This window comes from Rhinichthys klamathensis, unplaced genomic scaffold (genome assembly GCF_029890125.1).
Source record: "Rhinichthys klamathensis goyatoka isolate OS25496 unplaced genomic scaffold, OSU_Roscu_1.1 h1tg000281l_1, whole genome shotgun sequence".
NCBI classification, from domain to species: Eukaryota; Metazoa; Chordata; class Actinopteri; order Cypriniformes; family Leuciscidae; genus Rhinichthys; species Rhinichthys klamathensis.
The window spans coordinates 5,269,059-5,291,744 of NW_026606800.1; the positions used below are offsets into that span (position 1 = coordinate 5,269,059).

Sequence of the window (22,686 nt, forward strand, 5' to 3'; positions counted from 1 at the left end):
TCACAATGGGTAAAATGACCTTGTTAGACACTCAATAGCACTGAAGCTGTTGACTCTTTTCCAAGTATCGTTAAAATGCTCAGGCCTGTTGTGGTTTTTATGATCTAATGTCTGGCAGTTAATGGCTTCTGCAGCTCTCTCTGGAGTCAAACAGTAAGTCCACCATTCAAGAGGACAGCTAGATGATGATTCATTTTAAACCAAGGCTGCAATATGTAGAATATTTCGGAAAAGTAAATGATGTATTTAGATGAACTATGCAATATTAGCAAATGCCTTTTACATATTAACCCGTTTAATCCCAAATTTTTTCTTGCAACTTGAGTACATCCATTTTACTCCTTAGACCTCCCTAACACTCAAACATTATGCCTTTTTTGATTTTATGTTGGTTAAGTTAGTGAAATATTAGGTTTTATACTCGGGTCACAATAGTGACCGGTGGGAAACAACATAGTCAAAATTCATTCAAATTCTTCAATTAGACCTATTGACACAATTCATGCCAAGACATCCAATATCTCGTTTTGTCATTTCATGAAGAAGGCTTAGTGAGGTGAAAAGGTTGTCATGTACAAAGTTACACCCTGGAGGAACTTCTGCTTGTTCGGCTAGACCCGTATGGGCTAGACCATGACTACACTTGGGCCCTGTCCTAGGCCAGTTTCAGGGAGATGTGTGTTCACTCATTCAGTGCACTGAAGATGGGCCGTACGTTGTAGAAAGGGTTGTTTGTGGTCATGTGTGGGGCACACCAATTGGTTCTCATGAACATCTGCCCAGTCCTCCAGATAATTCACCTCTGCATCGCCATTCAATAGTCTACTTGGCAAATGGGCTGTTTCACCCTGGTACTCCCTATCTGAGCCATCACTATCACAGTCACTTTCAATTTGGGGTGGGGGGAAGGGGGTCACGTACGTCAAGAAGGTCCAGCACATTGACCGTTTCTGGGACACTCATCACTACACTGAACAAAATTATAAACGCAATACTTTTGTTCTTGCCCCCATCTTTCATGAGCTGAACTCAAAGATCTAAGACCTTTTCTATGTACACAAAAGGCCTATTTCTCTCAAATATTCTTCACAAATCTGTCTAAATCTGTGTTAGTGAGCACTTCTCTTTTGCCAAGATCATCCATCCCCCTCACAGGTGTGGCATGTTCAGTGTAGGATTGCCAAAACCTGCCAAAACCTGCCAATACCTCTGTTTTCAATTGAAGCACTGTGTTATACTACCGGTCACAATTGTGACCGTAAACAAATTTACAAGTCTAACGAGCAAAATATATATGCAGGAGTATAATTCTCAAAATATATCAGTAGTAGACCCTTTAAAGATTATATGTACAAAATATGATAGTTCTATTTGCAAATTAAGATGTTTTATATACTACTTTTTATAGTAGTCTGAGGAAGACATCTTCTTCTAGATGTGCAAGCAGAAAGTGAACTGATCTGGTCATGTGACCTTTCACACTAGTCACATGACATTAATTGATTTTAATCAAGACAATCTATTTTGTCATTCAAAAGTTGAATTTCTTGCCCAAAGTCAATAAAAACATTTTAAGAGCTTCCAGAAATAAGAAAAAAGCTGCGGTCACAATTGTGACCTGTGGGATTAAACGGGTTAAAAGTCAGTCTAAATTATATACATTATTTTTTTAAGATAATATAAACACACTGTTTTACTTGTAATATTCACTACATGCATTAACAGGCATCAAGTCAAGTCTACATCAAGTACTGAAGATGTTTATAGCAAAAGCCCAACTGTATGATTCAGAATGACCCTTTTTAAGTCTGGCTCTCATTTTAAAATCCCCCTATTATGCTATTTTAAAGTTTCCTAATGTTGTTTTGGAGTCTCCTACAACAGGTTTACATGCATCAAAGGTCAAAAAACTGTTTCATTTTCTCATAATATACATTTGCACATCACATTTTCAATGATTCTCAAACGACTCGTCAGATGAATCAATTTCTCTAAATCCCTCCTTTTCGCGAGCTACTCTGCTCTGATTGGCCAGACAGCTCAGTCTGTTGTGATTGGTCTACCACGTACAGCGCGTGTCGAAAACAAAAACGTCCATTGCCATAACAACGTCAGCTCTGCTTGTCCTGAAGCATCCTACACCGTAAACTAAACACAGTAACGAACAATAACGTCGATTTTACCTAATCAATGGTAATTGATTAAACTCTGGAAGAACTAGTTATTCAACCTGAACCTCCATCGGAAGGACGACTCGAGCAGGACGTTTCTGGGTGATACACTACTCAGTTTGAGGTACATTATGAGATGTTGCAACTGTAATTCCTCACCATCAGCATTAACAAGTGCATGTCCATCAACAAACCGAATATTTTACTTGTACTTATTTACCGAGAATTTTTCTAATTTATTGCGGTGAACATGTGTAAACTGTATCAATAACAGTGCATACATTAGCCAAGCTCTAGCGTGAATGACTGATGTAACATAAACGTTGGTAAAACAAATCTACAGTGACGGTTTTATCCACTAAGCTCTTTACGTCATCATTATATTTGACAGGGAAGCCAAAATGCTCCCATACAGGGGATTTAAATGACGCGGGGCGTTCAAGCTCCTTCGTTCCTCCGCTCGCCATGACCACGCAGTGGAGATGTGTGTGGACTGAACATGCGTACAATTTTTTTTTCTTTCATAAATCAATCCGCGGATCACGTGTGTGCAGAACCGAATATATTGATCCGAACGGATCACGGATCAATGATGATCCGTTGCACCACTAGATTCTTAAATAGCTCGTCCTTGGGCAGTGAATAAAACTGGCTTTACCTTCACATTGTAGAGCACAGCTTCTTCTCAACATGATGCTATCCAGTATCCACGGGAATCAGCTGTCGGTTTGAGGTTCAAGTTTTCCCTGGTGTCTGCGTGCGCAATAAGTGGGCGGGCAATATGCTAATGTTTCGTCTTGACGTCACAACGAAACGGCTTAGGACTCGTTTGAAAAACAAACAATTTCATTGACTCAGAGTCGACTCTTACTTTTGAAAGACAATAACTTTATATACGGTGCACTTTCAGATTTAAAACTTTGCAGGATGTTTTCATTCACTTAGAGATGTTACACACTACATGAAAGGTCATTTTCAAAAATCCATAATAGGGGCACTTTAAAAGCTGCAGACTCTTATGGAGGAGTGTAAAACTAGCTTTTACATTATCTGGGTGACTGCACGTTCAACTTTCTAGCTGCTGAGATTTTGAAAGGGGTCAGAATCCTTCAAATGAAACCTAATGCTCTGGTTTAATTAGTCTCTTGTAATGCATGATACGATATCTCCAAATCCATTTGCATTGCTGCAATGCAACAGAGGATAAAAAAAGACTTAATTCTAGGATGTTTTGATGAATAAAAAAAAAACGGGTTATGCCAATGCAATACAGTTCAAATGAATCAAACCACACCACTGTGTCCTAATCAGCCTCAACAGGAGATTGTTATTGCGCAGTGTTTGCTTTTAGTGACAGACAAATTACTATTCCATTGCAACCGGTTAGGACACTGTATGCTTGTGACAAGAAAATCACAATATTGCTAGATATAAAGTTTACACTGACAGAAGAAAAACATCGAACAGATATTCATAAACTAGAAAAAAAATCTATTTTTGTCCCCTCACTCCACATTTATGCTACATTACATGCTAAAACAAATAAAAAATTAAAGCTATGTAGAAATAATTAAAAAAACAGAAACTAATAAAAAGAGACTAAAATTCAAATTTTAAATAAAAGCATATTCAAAATATTATTATAAATATTATATAAATACTTCAAATATTCTTAATAATAGTATATACTTTTTTATATTAGTTTTTATAATTAATATTTTTAATTAGCTTTTATTTTTATATTTTAGGTTTTTGGCTCTACTATTTCAATAATTACCATTTAGGACACACTTGATGGGAAAACAATATGAAGGTTTATGAATAACTGTAATATATTCCACCTGGAATGTTAAGTTTTTTTCTGAAAGGAGAAAAGGCAATGACTGACCAAGCTTTGCTTTTGAGCTAGGTCAATCTGTCATTGCTTTTGTTCTGATGTATATCTTCTGTAACATGATCCAGATTAGTGCGAGTTACACTGCCAGTGCACCACCTTTATACCCAAAGGGTTTTGGCACGACGTGATCGAAAAAAAGAGTATATTTCCAAAGTCGGCAGTTCTGTTGGGAGGAATTAGTGTGTTAATATTTCAAATCAGTGACATGGAATATGGCCGACATAACCATTTCTTCCACAGGAAGATCCCATGCCTACAGGAATGGGGTGGACCATCCCTTCCGATTTGGCAGTTTCACACGAAGAGGCTTTATTGTCACCTGCAATAGTGTGTTTTTTCTTTTAAACAACTTATAGATCTCTATCCAGTTTTGTATAACTTCAGACTGAGACTAGCAAACTCAAGGATCTAAGAAAGACAACATCTACAGTAACAGACACATGAGACAGTGTCATTGAGAGCAGGACAATAACAGCGGTGAAACTGGGCTTGGCATTACAGCTGTGATTATATTGTTGAAGAGGGACAGATCTGAGTGTTAATCGCAGGAGGCCCTGTGATTTCACAGCACGTCTGGAGTGCTGGAACTTCATTGGCGTAATAAGCTGCAGGTGTTAACAGTAGTTTGGCAATATCTACAATACCTCCATACGGACATTTATGCAGGCTGCTATAACCAAAGCCCTCTTCTGTAGCAACTGTTCATGGGAAGAAAAAGATACAAAGATATCAAATTACAGTAACACAGGGAATAAAAGGATAGACTTTTAATTTGAAATGTCTCAAATTCTTCCTTGAATGACAAAAGTGAAAGTTTAGGTAGTTAATGGCACTAGAAAGAGAAATACGGTCTGGAATGAACAGATAAAAAAAAAAAACATGGGGGTAGAGGGACATAAAAGATAATGGTTTTGGCTGATGCTGTGCTGCATTTCTACACTGCAACGTCCTGAACTGAGGAAGATGCTGAAAATGTCAATCATACAACATGCACAATAAAAAACAAACAAACAAAAAAACAATCATAAAAACATAATTTCAAATGGACAATGTCTATACAGACATCACTGAAACTAATGATTTATTTCAGTTCAGTTAAGATGTTGATTCAGTAGCCGCTCCTATGGATTCAGTTCAGTGAAAGTCAGACTGATTCAAACTGGTAACCCAACATTTGAACTATATACATTAAGAGATCCAACTGATTTGTCCAAGAATCAGACTACACTGGTTGTGGTGTATGTTTTTGATTCGCAAAAAAATAAGCGACTCACAATCAGACAACAATGGTTGTGCTGGATATTATTGATATACTAAACAGAACCAGCTCATGAGAGTCATTTGTTTATGAATCCGATTACAATGTACGAGCCAGATGTTAGTGATTCGCTAAAAAGAGCAAGGTCATAAGAATCCTTTGTTAATGAATCAGACTACATTGGTTGTGCCAGATGTTAGTGATTCACTAAAAAGAACCAGCTCATAAAAATCATTTGTTCATGAATCATGACTCAGACTCTTGGTTGTGCTGGATATTACTGATTCACTGAAAAGAACCATCTCATAAGAATCATTTGTTTGTGAATCAGACTACACTAAGACTGTGTCCAAAATCACCCCCTATACCCTTAAATAGGGCACTATTTGAAGGGACAGCCATTTGTAGTGGTGTCCGAAACCATTGAGGAAGTAATTGAGTGCACTCATTCAATCCCACAAAGCACCACAATAACAAGTGTACAACTGATGTACACTCAACGGCTAGAGAATACCCATAATGCACTGTGAGATTCGCGCAGTGAATGAGTTCCTGCGACTCACCAGGAGATGGCGCTGCAGCTGAATCAATAATCCATCCATTTTCCAAACAATATCATACAGGTATAAATTCCTTTTTAATTGATTATTAAATTGTTTAATTAGAATCAGCACCTCCAAATCCGAGGCCATGGTCCTCAGTCGGAAAAGGGTGGCTTGCCCACTTCAGGTTGGTGGAGAGTTCCTGCCTCAAGTGGAGGAGTTTAAGTATATTGGGGTTTTGTTCACGAGTGAGGGAAGGATGGAACAGGAGATTGACAGACGGATCGGTGCAGCTTCTGCAGTAATGTAGTTGATGTACCGGTTTGTCATGGTGAAGAAAGAGCTGAGCCGCAAGGCGAAGCTCTCGATTTACCGGTCAATCTACGTTCCTACTCTCACCTATGGTCATGAGCTTTGGGTCATGACTGAAAGTACAAGGTCCCGGATACAAGCGGCCGAAATGAGCTTTCTCCGCAGGGTGGCTGGGCGATCCCTTAGAGAAAGGGTGAGAAGCTCGGTCACTCGGGAGGAGCTCAGTGTAGAGCCGCTGCATCGAGAGCGGTCAGCTGAGGTGGCTCGGGCATCTGTTCCGGATGCCTCCTGGACGCCTTCCCAGGGAGGTGTTCCGGGCGCGTCCAACTGGGAGGAGACCCTGGGGAAGACCTAGGACACGCTGGAGGGACTATGTCTCCCGGCTAGCCTGGGAACGCCTTGGTGTCCCCCCAGAAGAGCTGGAGGAAGTGTCTAGGGAGAGGGAAGTCTGGGCATCTCTGCTTAGACTGCTGCCCCCGCGACCCGGCCCCGGATAAGCGGAAGAAGATGGATGGATGGATGGATGGATGGATGGATGGAAGGAATTGTTTAATTACAGTTTATACATGCTAGTTTCCATGACAGAGTTCAGGATAGATCTTTTCATTACTACTGGTGGAGCTGCCAGTTTGCTATGTTTCAATTAATTATTAAACAGCAAGCACAAACTATGCAAAAGCGGCAGCCCTTCCGGGGCACTCAGTGTCCGAATTCACTCACTCGTTATCATTCACTCCTTCAAGTGGACTATTTTACTGGAGTAATGTAGGGAATAGTGAATGAGGGTATAGGGGGCGATTTCGAACACAGTTTGATGCGACTAAATGGCAAACATATTCACAGCAAGTTTAATGCTAAATTTACATTATTCAATAATGAAGTCAATGGAATTTAAAAATGTTTGTCAAATTAAGACTTTTTAATCTCAATGTAGGCTACAAGGTGTTTCACATATTGTTGCAATCTGAGCCCCTAACCTTTTTCTAATTAAAGACAAACAGCATCAGGTGCGTGGTTTTGAGCTCTGTGTGGTCCAGAGCCAAGGCATTATTTAACACAGCATTCTATTACAACACTAATGCCATTAAATAAACCTTAACCACAAACAGAGCAATTTAAGTGACCAATGCGTATCTACAAACCTACATCGGAGCCACTCTCATCTGTTACTCAGTCAGCTGAAAATATAATACAACAGAACTCCAGTGATTGGATTTGGCAGGAAGTATTTCCTGAAGGAAAAAAGGTCTATTTCACAGCACCTGACTGTGGTGGAGGTAGAGGAGAGCTGGGAATGATAAAGCTACTCTTGGGAGCAGCGCTGGCAAGCGGTCAATAGAGCCTTACAGCTGCACGCTCAGAAACACGCTGCACTGCCAAACACTTGAATATGGAGTAGAAGGAGGGAGAAAGGGATAAGGGGTCCTACAGTATTACAGTGATGAAAAGTTGAATGATGAAGCTAATGGCCACTCTCTACTAATGACTCTCTAAGCAGTGGAGTAACTAGGATCATATTTCCTTTGTCAATTGCAAAAACATTTTTTTTTTTAATTGCACAACCTAAAAATGTGTAAAGTATATATATATATATATATATACACACACACACATACAAAAATACCACTTTAACATTGGTATCATTGCATAGTCGGCTATATTGCGAATATACTTTATGCTGTGTCAGGGTTTGTCAGACAAAGTTTATAATGCTTTCTGCGAGATGCCATTCTTGTAATGGATGCATTAAAAAGTGCTGATGGTTGTCACAACTGTTCAGACGTAATTAATGGAGTCATCTGGGTGAGGAAGCATCTTTCAGTGCTGGTGCTCTATACTTTACATCAGTAAGGTTACTCTGACATTGATACTGCAGGTGCTGTCAGGAAAAGGCTGAGTTCATCTCATCCAGCCAAATTATGATTATATATTAGGGTCATTAAGATTGCCAAAAGTGGCAGTAAAGACTTACATTGTTACAAAAATGTATTTTGAACTTTTTAATCTATTTCAAAGACTCCTGAAAAGAATGCATCACTGTTTTCATCATTGATAATGATAAGAAATGTTTCTTGAGCAGCAAATCAGCATAATTAGAATATGATTTCTGAAAGATCACGTGACACAGAAGACTGGAGTAATGATGCTAAAAAAATTAGCTTGGCCATCCCAGGGATAAATAATACAATTGAAAAGAGTTATGTTAATTTGAAGTATTTCACAATATTACTGTATTTATTTTTTTGATCAAATAAATACAGCCTTGGTGCGCATAACAGACTTTTAAAAAAAAAAGTGTATGTAAATGTTTCTCGACATGTACAATGGGGTCCACAAGTTGAAGATCTCAAGTGAAAATGCTTCTATTTTGTATTTTTCTATGTTAAAACATTTTACCCATTACAAATGATATTACTAGCATAATAAGTCAAACTGAAAGTGTAAGTTAAGAAATATAAATTGCCCAATTTAGTGTTGAATCTTATTAGGTTTCTTATTTCAATTTTATATCAAATCATGTCATCATGTTTTAAATATGTATAGGTTTAAATTTGATTCTGAATCCCAGATTTTTAATGTGGTCTCAGACTCTTGGGACCCACTGTATATCTTCTGTAAAGCTCTTTATAAACACTACAGAATTGAGTGCAAGAAAGCAAATCAGACCTGACAGTTTCAGCCTGTTTTTATGTTGTGCGCGTTTAAAAAATTTCTTTATCAAATGACGACCATGAAAGGCCCGTGGGTGTGCCGTCTGGGACAAGGCTAAGTAGAAAGACAATAAGACCAGCTATAATTACAGACACACACACACAGCGAGCATAAACATAAACACATGCACCTGGCTGAACACACCTGGCCAAATCCTCCTCACAAACAGATCTCACAGAGCAGTCATCTTGGCTTACTGATTTAATTGAGTGCATATGAACCACCGTCTACAGGAAGAAGAGAAATGAGCTGCCTGTAGTCATGAATATGAGAGAGAACGTTCCTCACTGTCATCTCATGTGAGACTGCGGGAGAAATTCCACAGTCACGCTTGACATAATCAAAGAACAGAGGGCACATGACAGACATTTTCTCATTACGTCCTGCTAAATACAACCATCACACTGACGTGTAAATTAGACTTCTGGAGAGAGAAAAAGAAGACAGCAGGGATGCTAATTTAACAAATCTGGGTGTGACTCTGATTCTTTAAAGCATTAGTTCACCCAAAAATGGGGGAAAAAAAAGTGTCATTTACTCACCCTCATGTCATCAAACGAAACCCATAAGACATTCGTTCATCTTCGAAACAAATTGAGATATTTTTAAAGAAATCAGAGATTTCTGTCCCTCCACTGACACTCCACACAACTACACTTTGATGCTTCAAAAAGTTCATTAAGAGATCATAAAACTAGTCCATATGAATCGAGCAGTTTAGTCTAAATTTTATGAAGAGTTGTATAAACATAGCCATCATGTTAAGACAGTGTCTTAAGATCTAGTATGGACCACTTAGCAGTTAGTCAATGGGCATTCAGTCTTACTTTTCAGTATCAAATTAAGCCAATCTACATTTTTATGTAACCGATTAAAAAAAAGTTATGAGCAATCTTAAAGAAAAAAAAGAAGATCTTAGTGGTTTATGCAACCAGCCCCAGTTCTTGATTCTCAATCCTAAAACAAAGAGAAAGACAGGCGATGAGAGAAAGTGAAAGAGATAACTGTTCTAGCAGCTCATGTTCAAGCAGGAAGCTTGATCGCAAAACACTAGATTAATGCTGTGAATGAAGCAGAATCCAGTTTGGTGTAAAGGTGCCATTAGTTGGCAAGAAGCCGCTTGCTCTTATCACATGCACTCATGTGTGAGAACACTCCAAATCACGCAATCCACAATTCAATGGCAACTTTAAAAGCTCAACAACAACGTGTTCACTGCAATCGATAGCTCTTTAAAGCCATAGCTACAGACTAGCACACAGCAAAATCATTATCGGTCCATTTAAAACCCTTTTAGCACCACATACTAGTGCTGTTATTTTTAAACATATAATTATTTTGATGTTAAAATACTTTTCCCTGTTTACCTAAGAAAGACTGCAAGTACTTAATTTGTCGACTGATTGTAAACACTGTGAATAGCATACTACTGTACACTTTACCGTTCCAAAGTTTGAGTTCGGTAACATTTTTAAATGTTTTTAAATGTTGTAAAACATTTTTGAAAGAAGTCTTATGCTCATCACTGCTGTATTAATCAAAAACAGAGTAAAACAGTAATAGTATAAAATATTATTAATTTTAAAATGGACTGTTTTCTATTTTAATATATTTTAAAATGTAATCTATTCCTGTGTTGGCAAAGCTAAATCTTCAGTGTCACATGATCCTTCTGAAATCATTCTAATATGCTGATTTGATGCTCAAGAAATATTACCTATTACTATCAATGTTGAAAACATTGGAAACCATGATACATTGTTTTTTCTTCACGATTCATTGATGAATAAAAAGTTCAAAAGAATGGCATTTATTTGAAAAAGAAGTCTTTTATAAATCTTTACTGTCCATTTTGATAAATTTAAAGGATTATTATTGAATACAATTATTAAATCCTTAATTTAAAAAAAAAGTACTGACCCCAAACTTTTGAATGGTAGTGTATACTGTGTATGTACAGAATAAAAAAAAGTATGTATATAGAGATATCTGGAGTATATTTGCCAAAAATGGGGAGTATTCAACCAAAGCACACTACATAGGTCATTAGGCACTGTATCCCACAATGCAATGTGCTTGACCTTCCTTTTCCAGTAAACATCCTATTAACATAACATCCCCTACCCAATATTTGATCGACTAAAAGTTAAGACATTTTCTTACACAAACACAGATGCATGCGAAATAGATTTCATTTCTGAGATGATTGCAACACGCCAAATGTAATATGACAACATTGTAGCATTCCTCAGTTTGAAATGATTATTATTACATAATGCATACCGTTTCACATGATATTTTGAAATATAGTAGGCAGTATTGAATGTATACACTAGTACTGTGCATCTATCATCTATGTGGTGCCTCTATAGGCACAGAAATGACACACTTCTGCTTGAACTTCTGTTCTGCAGTAGTACAAGTCATTTTTAGAGAGGCTCAAGTATCAGATGACGACTAATTTTACCGTCAAGTGACTATCTCTAAACCACCATTTACTACTTTCTGCACAAATGTGGGCTGCTAAATATTTGTTCTCTGAAATCACATCTGAAATGACCTTGGGGAGCCCAGCTCTTGGCTCAGGCCTCAGAAACATGAGTGTCTATAATCCTCTGGCGTATCAGTTCGGTCTGTGAGGCTCAGTGCGGTGACTGGGTAAAATGAAAAGTGCTGATGCCAGGAAGCACAGTGGTAATACTACGGCCCCTCAGCTGCAATGGAGTTTTGTGAATGAGTGATGAAGTAACCATGTGCTAATTGTTGTTACAAGGCTATCTGTACAGTCATTTAACTGGAAGTTACTGTATGTATAGTATCTTTTATATCACTGAAATGTCACAACATTTATATATGAAAGTAGAGAAGCACCAAAATAAAAATTCTGGGCCAAAAATTCAGGAAGCACTTGGCCGAAAACCGAAACGGAATTAATGAATTAATCAAACTTATTTAATAATCAACACTCAGATAGAGAGTTGTACAAACATTTAAACATAAGGTAGTTTTCCTATCAACTGTTTAACTCTTTCGCCACCATTGACAGAAATTTCCGTCATTTATCCGACAATGCTTTCTGACAAATATTCAGGCTTTCAGTGTTTTCTTATTATAAAACCAAATTAGTATCAAAATATCTGCCAAACTTGTTATCCATCACTACAAGTAGCAAACCAGAGAACGAAAAGAAGCACACACACCAACCATTCCTCGATACAAATACAGCTGTGGATGAAAATAATATTTGGTGCAAACTTAACCCCTTTGGTGCAAAACTATTGTTTGTTTATCTATTACGTTTTATGCACTAGTTTCACACTATAAGGCCTGCTTTGAGGCCATTGAATTGTGTATATGTCCTTACAGTTTACAAGCCAAAACAACACCCTTCATCTTGATAAAGCCTCTTCTCACCATGTTCTTTCAAGGACTTTCAACACATCACAATTAAAAACAGATTGAAACTTCGGTTACACAATACACCATCCCATGCTGTTACTCTTCATGAGAAAATCATGGACAAATACTGAAACAATTATAATAAAAACATTTCAAGATCAAGTCTTATGGTTAGAATTTCCTAAGGAAAATCTTTTTCAGTTGTGACTTTTTCAGTCACAGGGAAAACAAGAACAAGTATTACAATTTTACATTTTAAATCACATGATCTTGATATGCTGTTGTACTTTGAAAACATTCTAGGACTGGTATAACCAACCAAAACAATAGTAAACTATTACATCTAGAATTGCTAATGTGTAAAATGATAAACTTTACTCCAACCCTTAATATTTGACTATTTCCTGCAAAAAGAAAACAGTACAAACATGTATAATGAAATTAAGGTTTGGCAAATCCAACTTAATTACATTTGAGAAGTTTTGGGGAAGCCAAGGAGAAACTGCATATGCATCTGATATCATGTAGACTACGGTTCTAAGGTTTGGAATCAGTAAGATTTGTTTTAAATACTTGTATTCAGCAAGGACACATTAAATTGATCTAAAGACTTTATTACAAAAGATTACTATTTCAAATTAATGCTGTACTTTTGAACTTTCTATTTATCAAAGAATCCTGAAAAAAATTATGTTTCACGGTTTCCACAAAAATATTGAACAACTTGCTATATAAGAGACTTCTTTCAAAAACAGTACAAAAAAAAAAAATGTACCGACCCAAACATTTGAACGGTAGTGTATATACAATTGCTCCTGGGTCAGTCGACATTTTTATTTTGCGCACATGTGCGTTTATGCATTTTGGCAGGCGGTTACCTCTGCTGATCCTTTGTTTCTCTCCGCTCAGGATTCCTGGAGTGTCAATCACACTGATGCTCTCCAGAACAGGATTGGGTAGCTGGGCACACACAAACCTGAAGGCCAACCCAAACAAACAGGAGTCACACTCAACGACACTGCAATCCTTCTTCATCCCACTTATATACTTCATTCTTGATTTGAGCTTGTGCTTGTTCTCTCTTTAAAGTGAAAATATTCATCCCATTTTCTACAGTTTTATGCTTCATTCTTGATTTGAGCTTGTGCTCAACAAGCTCTCAACTAAAAAGTCCTAAATATCCAAAACTGTGAAGTTGCAGTAATTTGGCATAGATATGGAGCAGAGTGCCATAAACCATTATTTTACCCCTGCAGTTTGACCAAGTTGGACATGGTAAAACATAAAAAGCAAGTAAGACTTTACATTTTTATAGCCTGAGTAAAAATGTCAGCCCTGAGATGCTTTAAAAGCAAGCCAAAATGTTGTGCATGGCTTTTGTGGCTTATAGTGTGTGAACTAAGCCCAGAAAAATTGTGTCATGTTTTGGAGTGAATCGCTAAGGACCTCAGGCTAGGGAAACTTGTTCCTAAAATCATTTGCTCTTCTTTTGACAGTTACTATTAGAACAAGTTGGACACAAACAACTTGAAAGTACTGAAGAGCACATTCTAGCATGAAGATTTACTGAACATCTGGCACCAGACCTCACGCAAGTACAAAATATCTAGCAGTTTAGGCCAAATATGAACATTTTAAGCTGGAGAGTTTTATTTAATATGAGAAACTACTAATATATATATATATATATATATATATATATATATATATATATATATATATATATATATATATATATATAAAATATTGTAATTGCAAAATAACCATATTTGTAGCGGTCTTGCTTGTATTGTCAAATAATTTAATGTATAATTATATGCAGTAGTTTACAACATGTACACTGAGCTGCTGCTATTTGTGAATTCATAAATGATATACATATCTAAAAATATATCTGAAAACCAGGGCAGTTGTCTCAAGCATTTCAAATGACATAAACCCACAGCCAAAAAGGGTGCATGCCAAGTAATATCACATGAGCATGTTTACTACCTTCTTGTACCAAACTGTGAAGAGAAAATGTATTTGCACAAAGACAGTACATATGGTAAAGAGGAATTTCACCAAAAATTCTGTAACCATTTACTCAACTTCATGTCATTCTTTTCTTCTGTGGAACTCAAACTAATTTTTTTTTTGTCCACACAATGGAGGTCATTATTGTTTTGGTCCCCATTGTTTTTCATATTGACATTCTTCAAACTATCTTCTCACAGAAGAAAGTCAGTCATACAGGTTTGGACTGACATGCGGTTAAGTAAATGACGACAGTACTTTCATTTATGGGTGAATTGTCCCTTAAAAAGTGTGTGTTGCTGGTCTTCTGACAGAATTGCATGAGACTAATTAAAAAATATGCAACTTTGCTATTGCAAAAGGCAAAGAGACAATTTTCTCAAGAGTTTTTCTGCTGATTTGCACAACAAGCAGCGGAGCCTGCCAAACCCTCAGACTACTAAGTGCAGCACAGACCACTTGCACAAGCAGCACAAATAATCACATGCATGCGATTGCATCCATAGGGATTTATTCATAAAGAACTGTCACTCTATCATGCACACTTTTATTGTTGAGTAATTTTCAGACTGTAAATGACAGCCTGCTTAATATGCTGTTGAGCTCTTGTCTGTCTGTGGCGTAATCATGTGACTGGAGGTCAGTGGATCAGACAACATGAGGAAACTCAATCAAGAGGAGGAATGTTGCCTAGCACCAGCCCCCTCTGTGATGTCATCATGAGTCAAGAGGATCATGCTACTTCTGACAATTTTTTTAGTTGAAGATTTATGACCCAAAATGTAGTAATAAAACTAACTATAAGAAACGTTTTGCAGGCAGGAAAACTAATCACCCCCAGAGAATTTCTTTGTCAAAAAAATTTTGGTCTGATCTTTCAAAATTCCTTGCTTCAAACACTGAATTGGATATTGCGCCAACATTGTGTGATATAGTACTAGATAGTTGATATTGTATTTATAATATATAATATATAGGAAATGCAATAATTTTATTGGCAAAATATTTTATTCATAAATGTAAACAATACTCAAATGTAATACTGTTCTTCATTATACTTGAATTACTTAATTATGACAATTAATAATAAAATAATAAAAAAGAGTAATAACTGTGAAATTGTAAAACACTTTTGAATGTAGCGTAATTTAATTACATTCTTTTGTCATTCTTTATTTTGTATCATTGTATGCATTGTATGCATATATATATGTGTGTGTGTGTGTGTTTTATTTTGTCTTCCATCCTTTAGTTTAAAAATTCTGTTATCCATTGTTAATGTCCTTAATTGTTTATACTTTTATTACATGGTTTGTTCTCATTACATTCAATAAAAAAAAGCTCTAAATGTTTTGCTCTAAAGTTTGGCTGAACTGTTCATTTCAATAAACATGAGAACTAAAATAAAACATTATATTGTTTTTATCCCACCTGTTAAGGAAGGCATTGCCAAAGGCATTGAGTTTCCGAAAGGGTTTTTTGGGATCCACAACCAGTGCGTTTCCTGGAATTAGTCCTTCCATGTTGCCATGCATCACTGCTATGAAGGAGTCAGTTGTGGGTTCTGGACCAATCCGCATACCAGGGAAGTCCTGCTCCAGGAGATATCTATAAAAAGAGATTCATTTAGATCAAAACACTTCTATTGAACATTATCATGTGTGTAAAAAATATAAAAATAAACATTTTAAAAGTCTAAGAGTATCTGAATTTAACAGTACTTAAGTATTTTACTCATACTGAATGTAGGCTCAAAGATGCAATAGTCCTCAACAACTAAGAGACGTGCCAGTGAAAAACAAGAAACAGTTTATTTGAGAGGAGAGCAAACAGTTTTCTAAAAATCGAAATAAAACTGAATAACCTCAATATTGCAATAAATCAAGGTCGCCACAACAGCCTCTTAAACATCAGAATCTTAAATATGTCAAGCATTTTATGTCATAATTTTTCTTTCTTTTAAATTAGTCAAATTTCTAAAGCCTAGATTACTTCCATGTTTAAATGGGGGAAAATATCCCAAAATTCCAATGTGTTCTCAGACTTAGGGATCTATCTCCGTAATGGATAAGACCATGTTCACATGATTCAGATGATTTCCGTTGCTGTTAAAGGAACACTGCTAAGATGACACTCTAATAAAGAATGTGAGTTTGCTAAAATAATGTTTACTCTTCTCGGCACAGAGTCATTCAAACAAACCCTGCTGTGGACATGTGATGGCACTGAGACTGTTTGGAATACAGTGTAGGTCAAAATGAGAGTTTGAGGACACTTGGCCTCAGCTGAGAACTTATTAGCTGCGGTTTATGCCAGTAACACAAGAGTGTCAACAGAACACTGGCGACATTTGGATGTTTTGCCAAGGCCAGTGTATCTAATACAGAGGAAGTTATCTATCGCTTTTCTGTAACCCTGTGAAATCACAAAACAATTCAAACAAATCTCTCCCTGGCTCAAAATATACACAGTTGTTCAAAAGTTTGGGGTCAGTACGATTTATTTTTTAAAGAAATTAATACTTTTATTCAGCAAGGATGCATTAAATTGATCAAAATTTATATATATATTAAGGTGCACAACTGATAAATGTTTCTTGAGCACCAAATCAGCTAATTAGAATGATTTCTGAAGGATCATGTGACACCAAAGACTGGAGTAATGATGCTGAAAAGTCAGCTTTGCAGTTACAGGAATAAATTATGTTAAAACACTTATTTTAAATTGGAAATTAGTGTTTTTAGGCATAAGATTACAAAAAACATTTAAAACATATTGCCTAACTTTTTGGCAGCTACATTGATCAATTGATTAATTTTAGTTTATTTAATAAAAAAAAATACATTAGGGTGAATTGCAATATGGATACCCTGGTGCTCAAAGCAAAACTGCTAACACTTTACAATAAGGTCTTATTTGTTAAGATTAGTTAATGTATTAACTAAAATGAACAAACAATGAGCAATACATTTGTTACAGTATTTATCAATGTTAGTTAATAAAAATCCAGCTGTTCGTTGTTTGTTCATATTAGTTCACAATGCATTAACTAATGTTAACATATACATTTGATTTCCGTAAAGTATTAGTAAATGTTAAAATGAGCATTAACTAAGATTAATAAATGCTGTAGAAGTATTATTAATTCTTAGTGCATGCTAACTAAAGTAATTAACTAATGTTAACTAATGAAACCTTATTGTAAAGTGTTACCCAAAAAGTTACTTGCTAATCTATGCGTTTGTCCACTGACCAACAAAATCCCACAACTCATTTTATGTTGGAAAATAACTATGTGCTATTGATATGGTTGTTTAAATGATGTTAGAAATTTTAAATTGTTATCTTATCATTGACGTTTAAAATGTTAATTTGAAAATAGGTAAATACTCTAAAGATCTGGGGCCTCATTTATAAACGTTGCGTACGCACAAAAGAAGGCGTACGCCGCTCTCTACGCAATAATTGGTATTTATAAAAAGCAAACTTGACGGTAAAATGTGCGGTCCTTCACGCAAGCTCTGACCCAGGCGTACGCACAAAAACGAGTGAAATGAGAAATGGCGACACCGTCGGCAGATGGAAGAAACACGTGAAAGTGTGTGAAACTGTAGACCGTTGTGTAAAATAAATGGCAATACTGCCTCTCATAAATAACACGAAGACGTCACAAAGCAAGTATTACAATTAACAGCCTACACGAACACCCGTTTGATCGATCTGCAACAGAAATGCAAATTAACACATATTTGCAAAAAGAAAAGTGAAATGTTCTGCAATAATATTGGCATGTTATACAATTCATCCTCATAAATAAGATGGTAAACAGAACGAAATAATGTACAAAACTGATATTCTCGCCAATGTGTCCGTCTGGCGGAGCAGATATAGCTAGATAGTCAGTCAGATAGATAGATAATTAGGGAGAGATAGATAGATAGATAGATGTATTATTTGTCCACTGGGGAAAGTTGTTTTCATAGTAAAAATGTCTTTATCAGCTACGGAATCATGGTATTCATGCAGGTATTTCATGCATATGCCTTTAGTTTGTTTTATTTTTGATAAAATAACGTATGATGTAGACCTATGTCTCAATCATTCAGAAAGCTGCAAGAAATTACATTTGCGCTGAACTATTTCCCATTTCCAAGTAGATTATAACCGAGATCTGTAGCTTGTCATTTATTTTTTATTTCGGCCACAGTCCGAGGTTGTGAGGCTACAGCATTTACGGCATAAAACCGTGCGCACGCACGCACATCCTACGCATTTTTCCCTTAATAAATCACAATCAATTCTAAATGTAGCGCAGCTTTTGCGGCTTCATGTCACGCCCATAGTTGCCCATAAATAGTCCGTGAAACGCCCATAAGTTAATATTCATCGATTGCGAAATCATGGCAAACATAGAGAGGAAATCAAAAAAACGTAACTTCACTCAATGTGAAGTAGAAGTTATCGTTGGCGAGGTGGAAAAGAGGAGAAAAATGTTGTTTGGAGGGCACAGTGTGGGCATTACTAATGCCAAAAAGGCACTTGAGTGGCAAAAGGTTGCAGACGCCGTAAGTGCTGTAGCCTCACAACCTCGGACTGTGGCCGAAATAAAAAAGAAATGACAAGCTACAGATGTCGGTTATAATCTACTTGGAAATGGGAAATAGTTCAGCGCAAATGTAATTTCTTGCAGCTTTCTGAATGATTGAGACATAGGTCTACGTCATACGTTATTTTATCAAAAATAAAACAAACTAAAGGCATATGCATGAATACCATGATTCCGTGGCTGATAAAGACATTTTTACTATGAAAACAACTTTCCCCAGTGGACAAATAATCTATCTATCTATCTATCTATCTATCTATCTATAGACACATTAGCGAGAATATCAGTTTTGTACATTATTTCGTTCTGTTTACCATCTTATTTATGAGGATGAATTGTATAACATGCCAATATTATTGCAGAACATATTTCACTTTTCTTTTTGCAAATATGTGTTAATTTGCATTTCTGTTGCAGATCGATCAAACGGGTGTTCGTGTAGGCTGTTAATTGTAAGACTTGCTTTGTGAAGTCTTCGTGTTATTTATGAGAGGCAGTATTGCCATTACACAACGGTCTACAGTTTCACACACTTTCACGTGTTTCTTCCATCTGCCGACGGTGTCGCCATTTCTCATTTCACCCGTTTTTGTGCGTACGCCTGGGTCAGAGCTTGCGTGAAGGACCGCACATTTTACCGTCAAGTTTGCTTTTTATAAATACCAATTATTGCGTAGAGAGCGGCGTACGCCGCCTTTTGTGCGTACGCAACGTTTATAAATGAGACCCCTGGTCTATACATCACATAATGTATCTATTAAAACAGTAGATCTTAAATAGTTTGTGCATAACATTCATGAGCTTCACTTTTGTGATGTCAAAACCAGAGGTATCTCCACCAATTTTTATAAACAAAGTGAGCACCACCACTTTTGTATATGCGGCCATGTTGAAAAGATTCAATGTTACGCATGAAACCCCTCATGACATTATGATGAAGTGTTTCATGGGCTTTCTCACATTCAGGAAACATACAGAGAAAGTTGAGCTTATTTTCTTTCATAGTTATGTATGCAGTCAGCAGAACAGACACTTTGTCCACTGAGGCTCTCACGACCCTTATGAATAATGCACAGGAGGAAAGAGAGCCAGAGCCAAAGTGAGAAGGCACATTTGTTACTGCTAGTGCAGGACAATACCTCACTCTCACATTTAAGACTCACCTCGAGAACAAACATGGCCTAGTTATTCAAAGAATCCCAGATTATGTTATTAAAATTAACTATAGCCAATGACATTACATTTTATGATGGGGTTATGAATCAGAAAATATATACACACTAACATTAAAAAGTTTAGGGGTTGGTAACATTTTTAAAGGAGTTTATGGTCAACATAAGGCTGCATTTATTTACTAAAAAATACAGTAAAAACAGTAATATTTTGAGATATTACAATTTAAAATAACTTTTCTATTTTAATACATTTACATTTTTTATTTATTCTGGTAAAGCTGAATTTTCAGCATCATTACTCCAGTCTTCAGTGTCACGTGGTAATTCAGAAATCATTCTAATATGCTGATTTGGCGCTCAAGAAACATATTATTATCAGTTGTGCACCTTGATATTTTTGTGGAAACCGTAATACATTTTTTTCACAAGGATTTTTTCATAATAAATGCTGTTCCAGTGAACAGCATTTATTCTACTTTTTTTTTTTTCAAAAGTCTATACTGTCATTTAAATTTAATGCATTTTTGCTGAATAAAAGTATTAATTTCTTTAAAAAAATGTTTTTACCGACCTCAATTTTGAACATCATTTACAGTTAGAAGAAAAGTTGATTCAAATAAAATTTTACCATTATATAATTGTTTAAAAAAATCTACAACTTGCTTAATGAATTCATAATGTTTGCATAGACCTACACAATCTCAAATAACTGTTAGGCCTAATATCACACTTGCTTACAAAGTACTAACTTTAAGCTATTCGTTTAACTTCTCTATCAGAATCATCTTCAGGTTAGTCTTAAAAATGTTGGAATGACCACATAATGACTTTTCAAATGGATAACTGGTGTGTCTCCATCCACATTTCCATCTCTAAACTTTTCTGCATTCTAGAACCTATTAGTGACAACAAGTAACTATGGCAATGCTGGAGTCATTGGAAGTGTCTCTTGTTGCCTGGTGATCTTTAGTAGTTTGTTGCATTTCTTTTTAGACCTGAAAGCTTTAAATAACCCCGCAGACAAGCATCACACCACAGCAGCGGCATTGTGTCCTACAGATACATCTTAGAGCTGGAGCCAGGCCTGTTCTGTTGACAGGTTAACAGTGTCTGTCCAAGCTAAAATTATAGTATGTTAAACTTTGTTTAGCATGTAACATCAAGATCTGTATTCAATGAACAGAAATTCTCATGTAAACAGATGAATGATAAATCTGTATGACTGAATTTTGTGGCTTATAGGATTGTAAGGCATCTGACATGGAACTTGAAAACCTGGTTTTGGATGTTGCAAATGTAATTGAGAAAGTTATTTAAATATATACCAAATATTTAAGTGGTGCTGTTTAAGATGACTTATAATAAATTATAAATGAGGAATATTTTCAGATTTTACTGCAACGCGTTGTTGTGAGCTTCTCAGTCCTGAATATATCTTTCACAAAAAATAGGTGTGTGACACACAAAATAATCTTACATGTATCCTGTTAAATATTATATTATTATAATTATTAAAATATATTCTCATGAATAACAATAATAAACATTATTATAAAGTTTCCTGGCTGATGTCCTTACAGTGCTCAGGACACCAGCACCTGTTTAACAGGAGCCAAAACACACATCATACCTTATGAAGCTGGTTTTGCCAGTGGAATACTGTCCCACCAGGAGAACCATGGGTTTATTGTCAAAATCTGCATCCTCCAAAGCGGGAGAGTGAAACTCGTGGAATTTGTAGTGCTCCTCCAGTGGAAGCAGTTTGGTTTTGTAGAGCTTCTTGAGTCCTTCACTGACAGTCTGGAAGACTTCTGGATCCTTCTTCCTCCTGTCATCGGTTCCTAACCAGCTGAACATGGTGCAATTCGAGAATATGCAATCTTACACGATTATTTCTGTTTTCCTTGGACAATTATATCACAATATGCACAAACGAGCAGTATTAAAATGAATGACTTTTTTTTCTGACGTAGATGTATTTAAGAGTCCATGGAAAATGTTCCCTAGTCTCTAGGCCACTGACGACACAAAATGCACAAAAGACTAGACCATATTTACAAAATATGATGCATTATATAATATTCTGCGTACATGTCACGGTCAAAAACATAACAAAACAGGCAGCCTTTCATTCAGGCTTTGTTGGAATAAAAGCGCGCGCCGCTAGACGCAACAATGTATCACTCCGCGAACGCAATAGACACAGTGTTGGAATTTTGAAAGAGAAAAGAAAACGAGCGCGAAATCCTGCAGCGGAGCAGATTCACTCACGATGACAGGCGTCCACAGGCTTTCCACTGCAGCAGATTTAAATGCCAGTGCGCTGGAGAAACCCGACACTGGAGGAAATGCCCCACTGCTGGCAAAGCCCCACCCAGAGCACAGGAGCTCAGTCAGGGATGCAGCGCCATGCTAGCGGATGGTGATGGTTGGAACTGCAGCTGCTTTCCTCCAGAGAGATTTTTATTTACATCAGTACAATGATTGGTAAATAAAAACATACTTCAAGGATGTATAATATAATATAATATAATATAATATAATATAATATAATATAATATAATATAATATAATATAATATAATATAATATAATATAA

At 36.3% G+C, this 22,686-nt stretch overlaps 1 protein-coding gene across 1 annotated transcript in view; it reads right to left on the bottom strand.

Annotated features, from left to right (window-relative positions):
* The window catches only part of ehd3 (EH-domain containing 3), a 28,645-nt gene extending 6,174 nt beyond the window's left edge, over window positions 1–22,471 (bottom strand). The window contains exons 1-3 of the mRNA XM_056269078.1: window positions 21,719–22,471; window positions 15,739–15,915; window positions 13,170–13,267 (exon numbers count right to left, since the gene is read on the bottom strand). Coding sequence (XP_056125053.1) covers window positions 13,170–13,267; window positions 15,739–15,915; window positions 21,719–21,945 — 502 coding nt within the window. The 5' untranslated portion in view covers window positions 21,946–22,471. The remainder of the gene's footprint in view (window positions 1–13,169; window positions 13,268–15,738; window positions 15,916–21,718) is intronic.
* Between the last annotated feature and the right edge of the window lie 215 nt (window positions 22,472–22,686).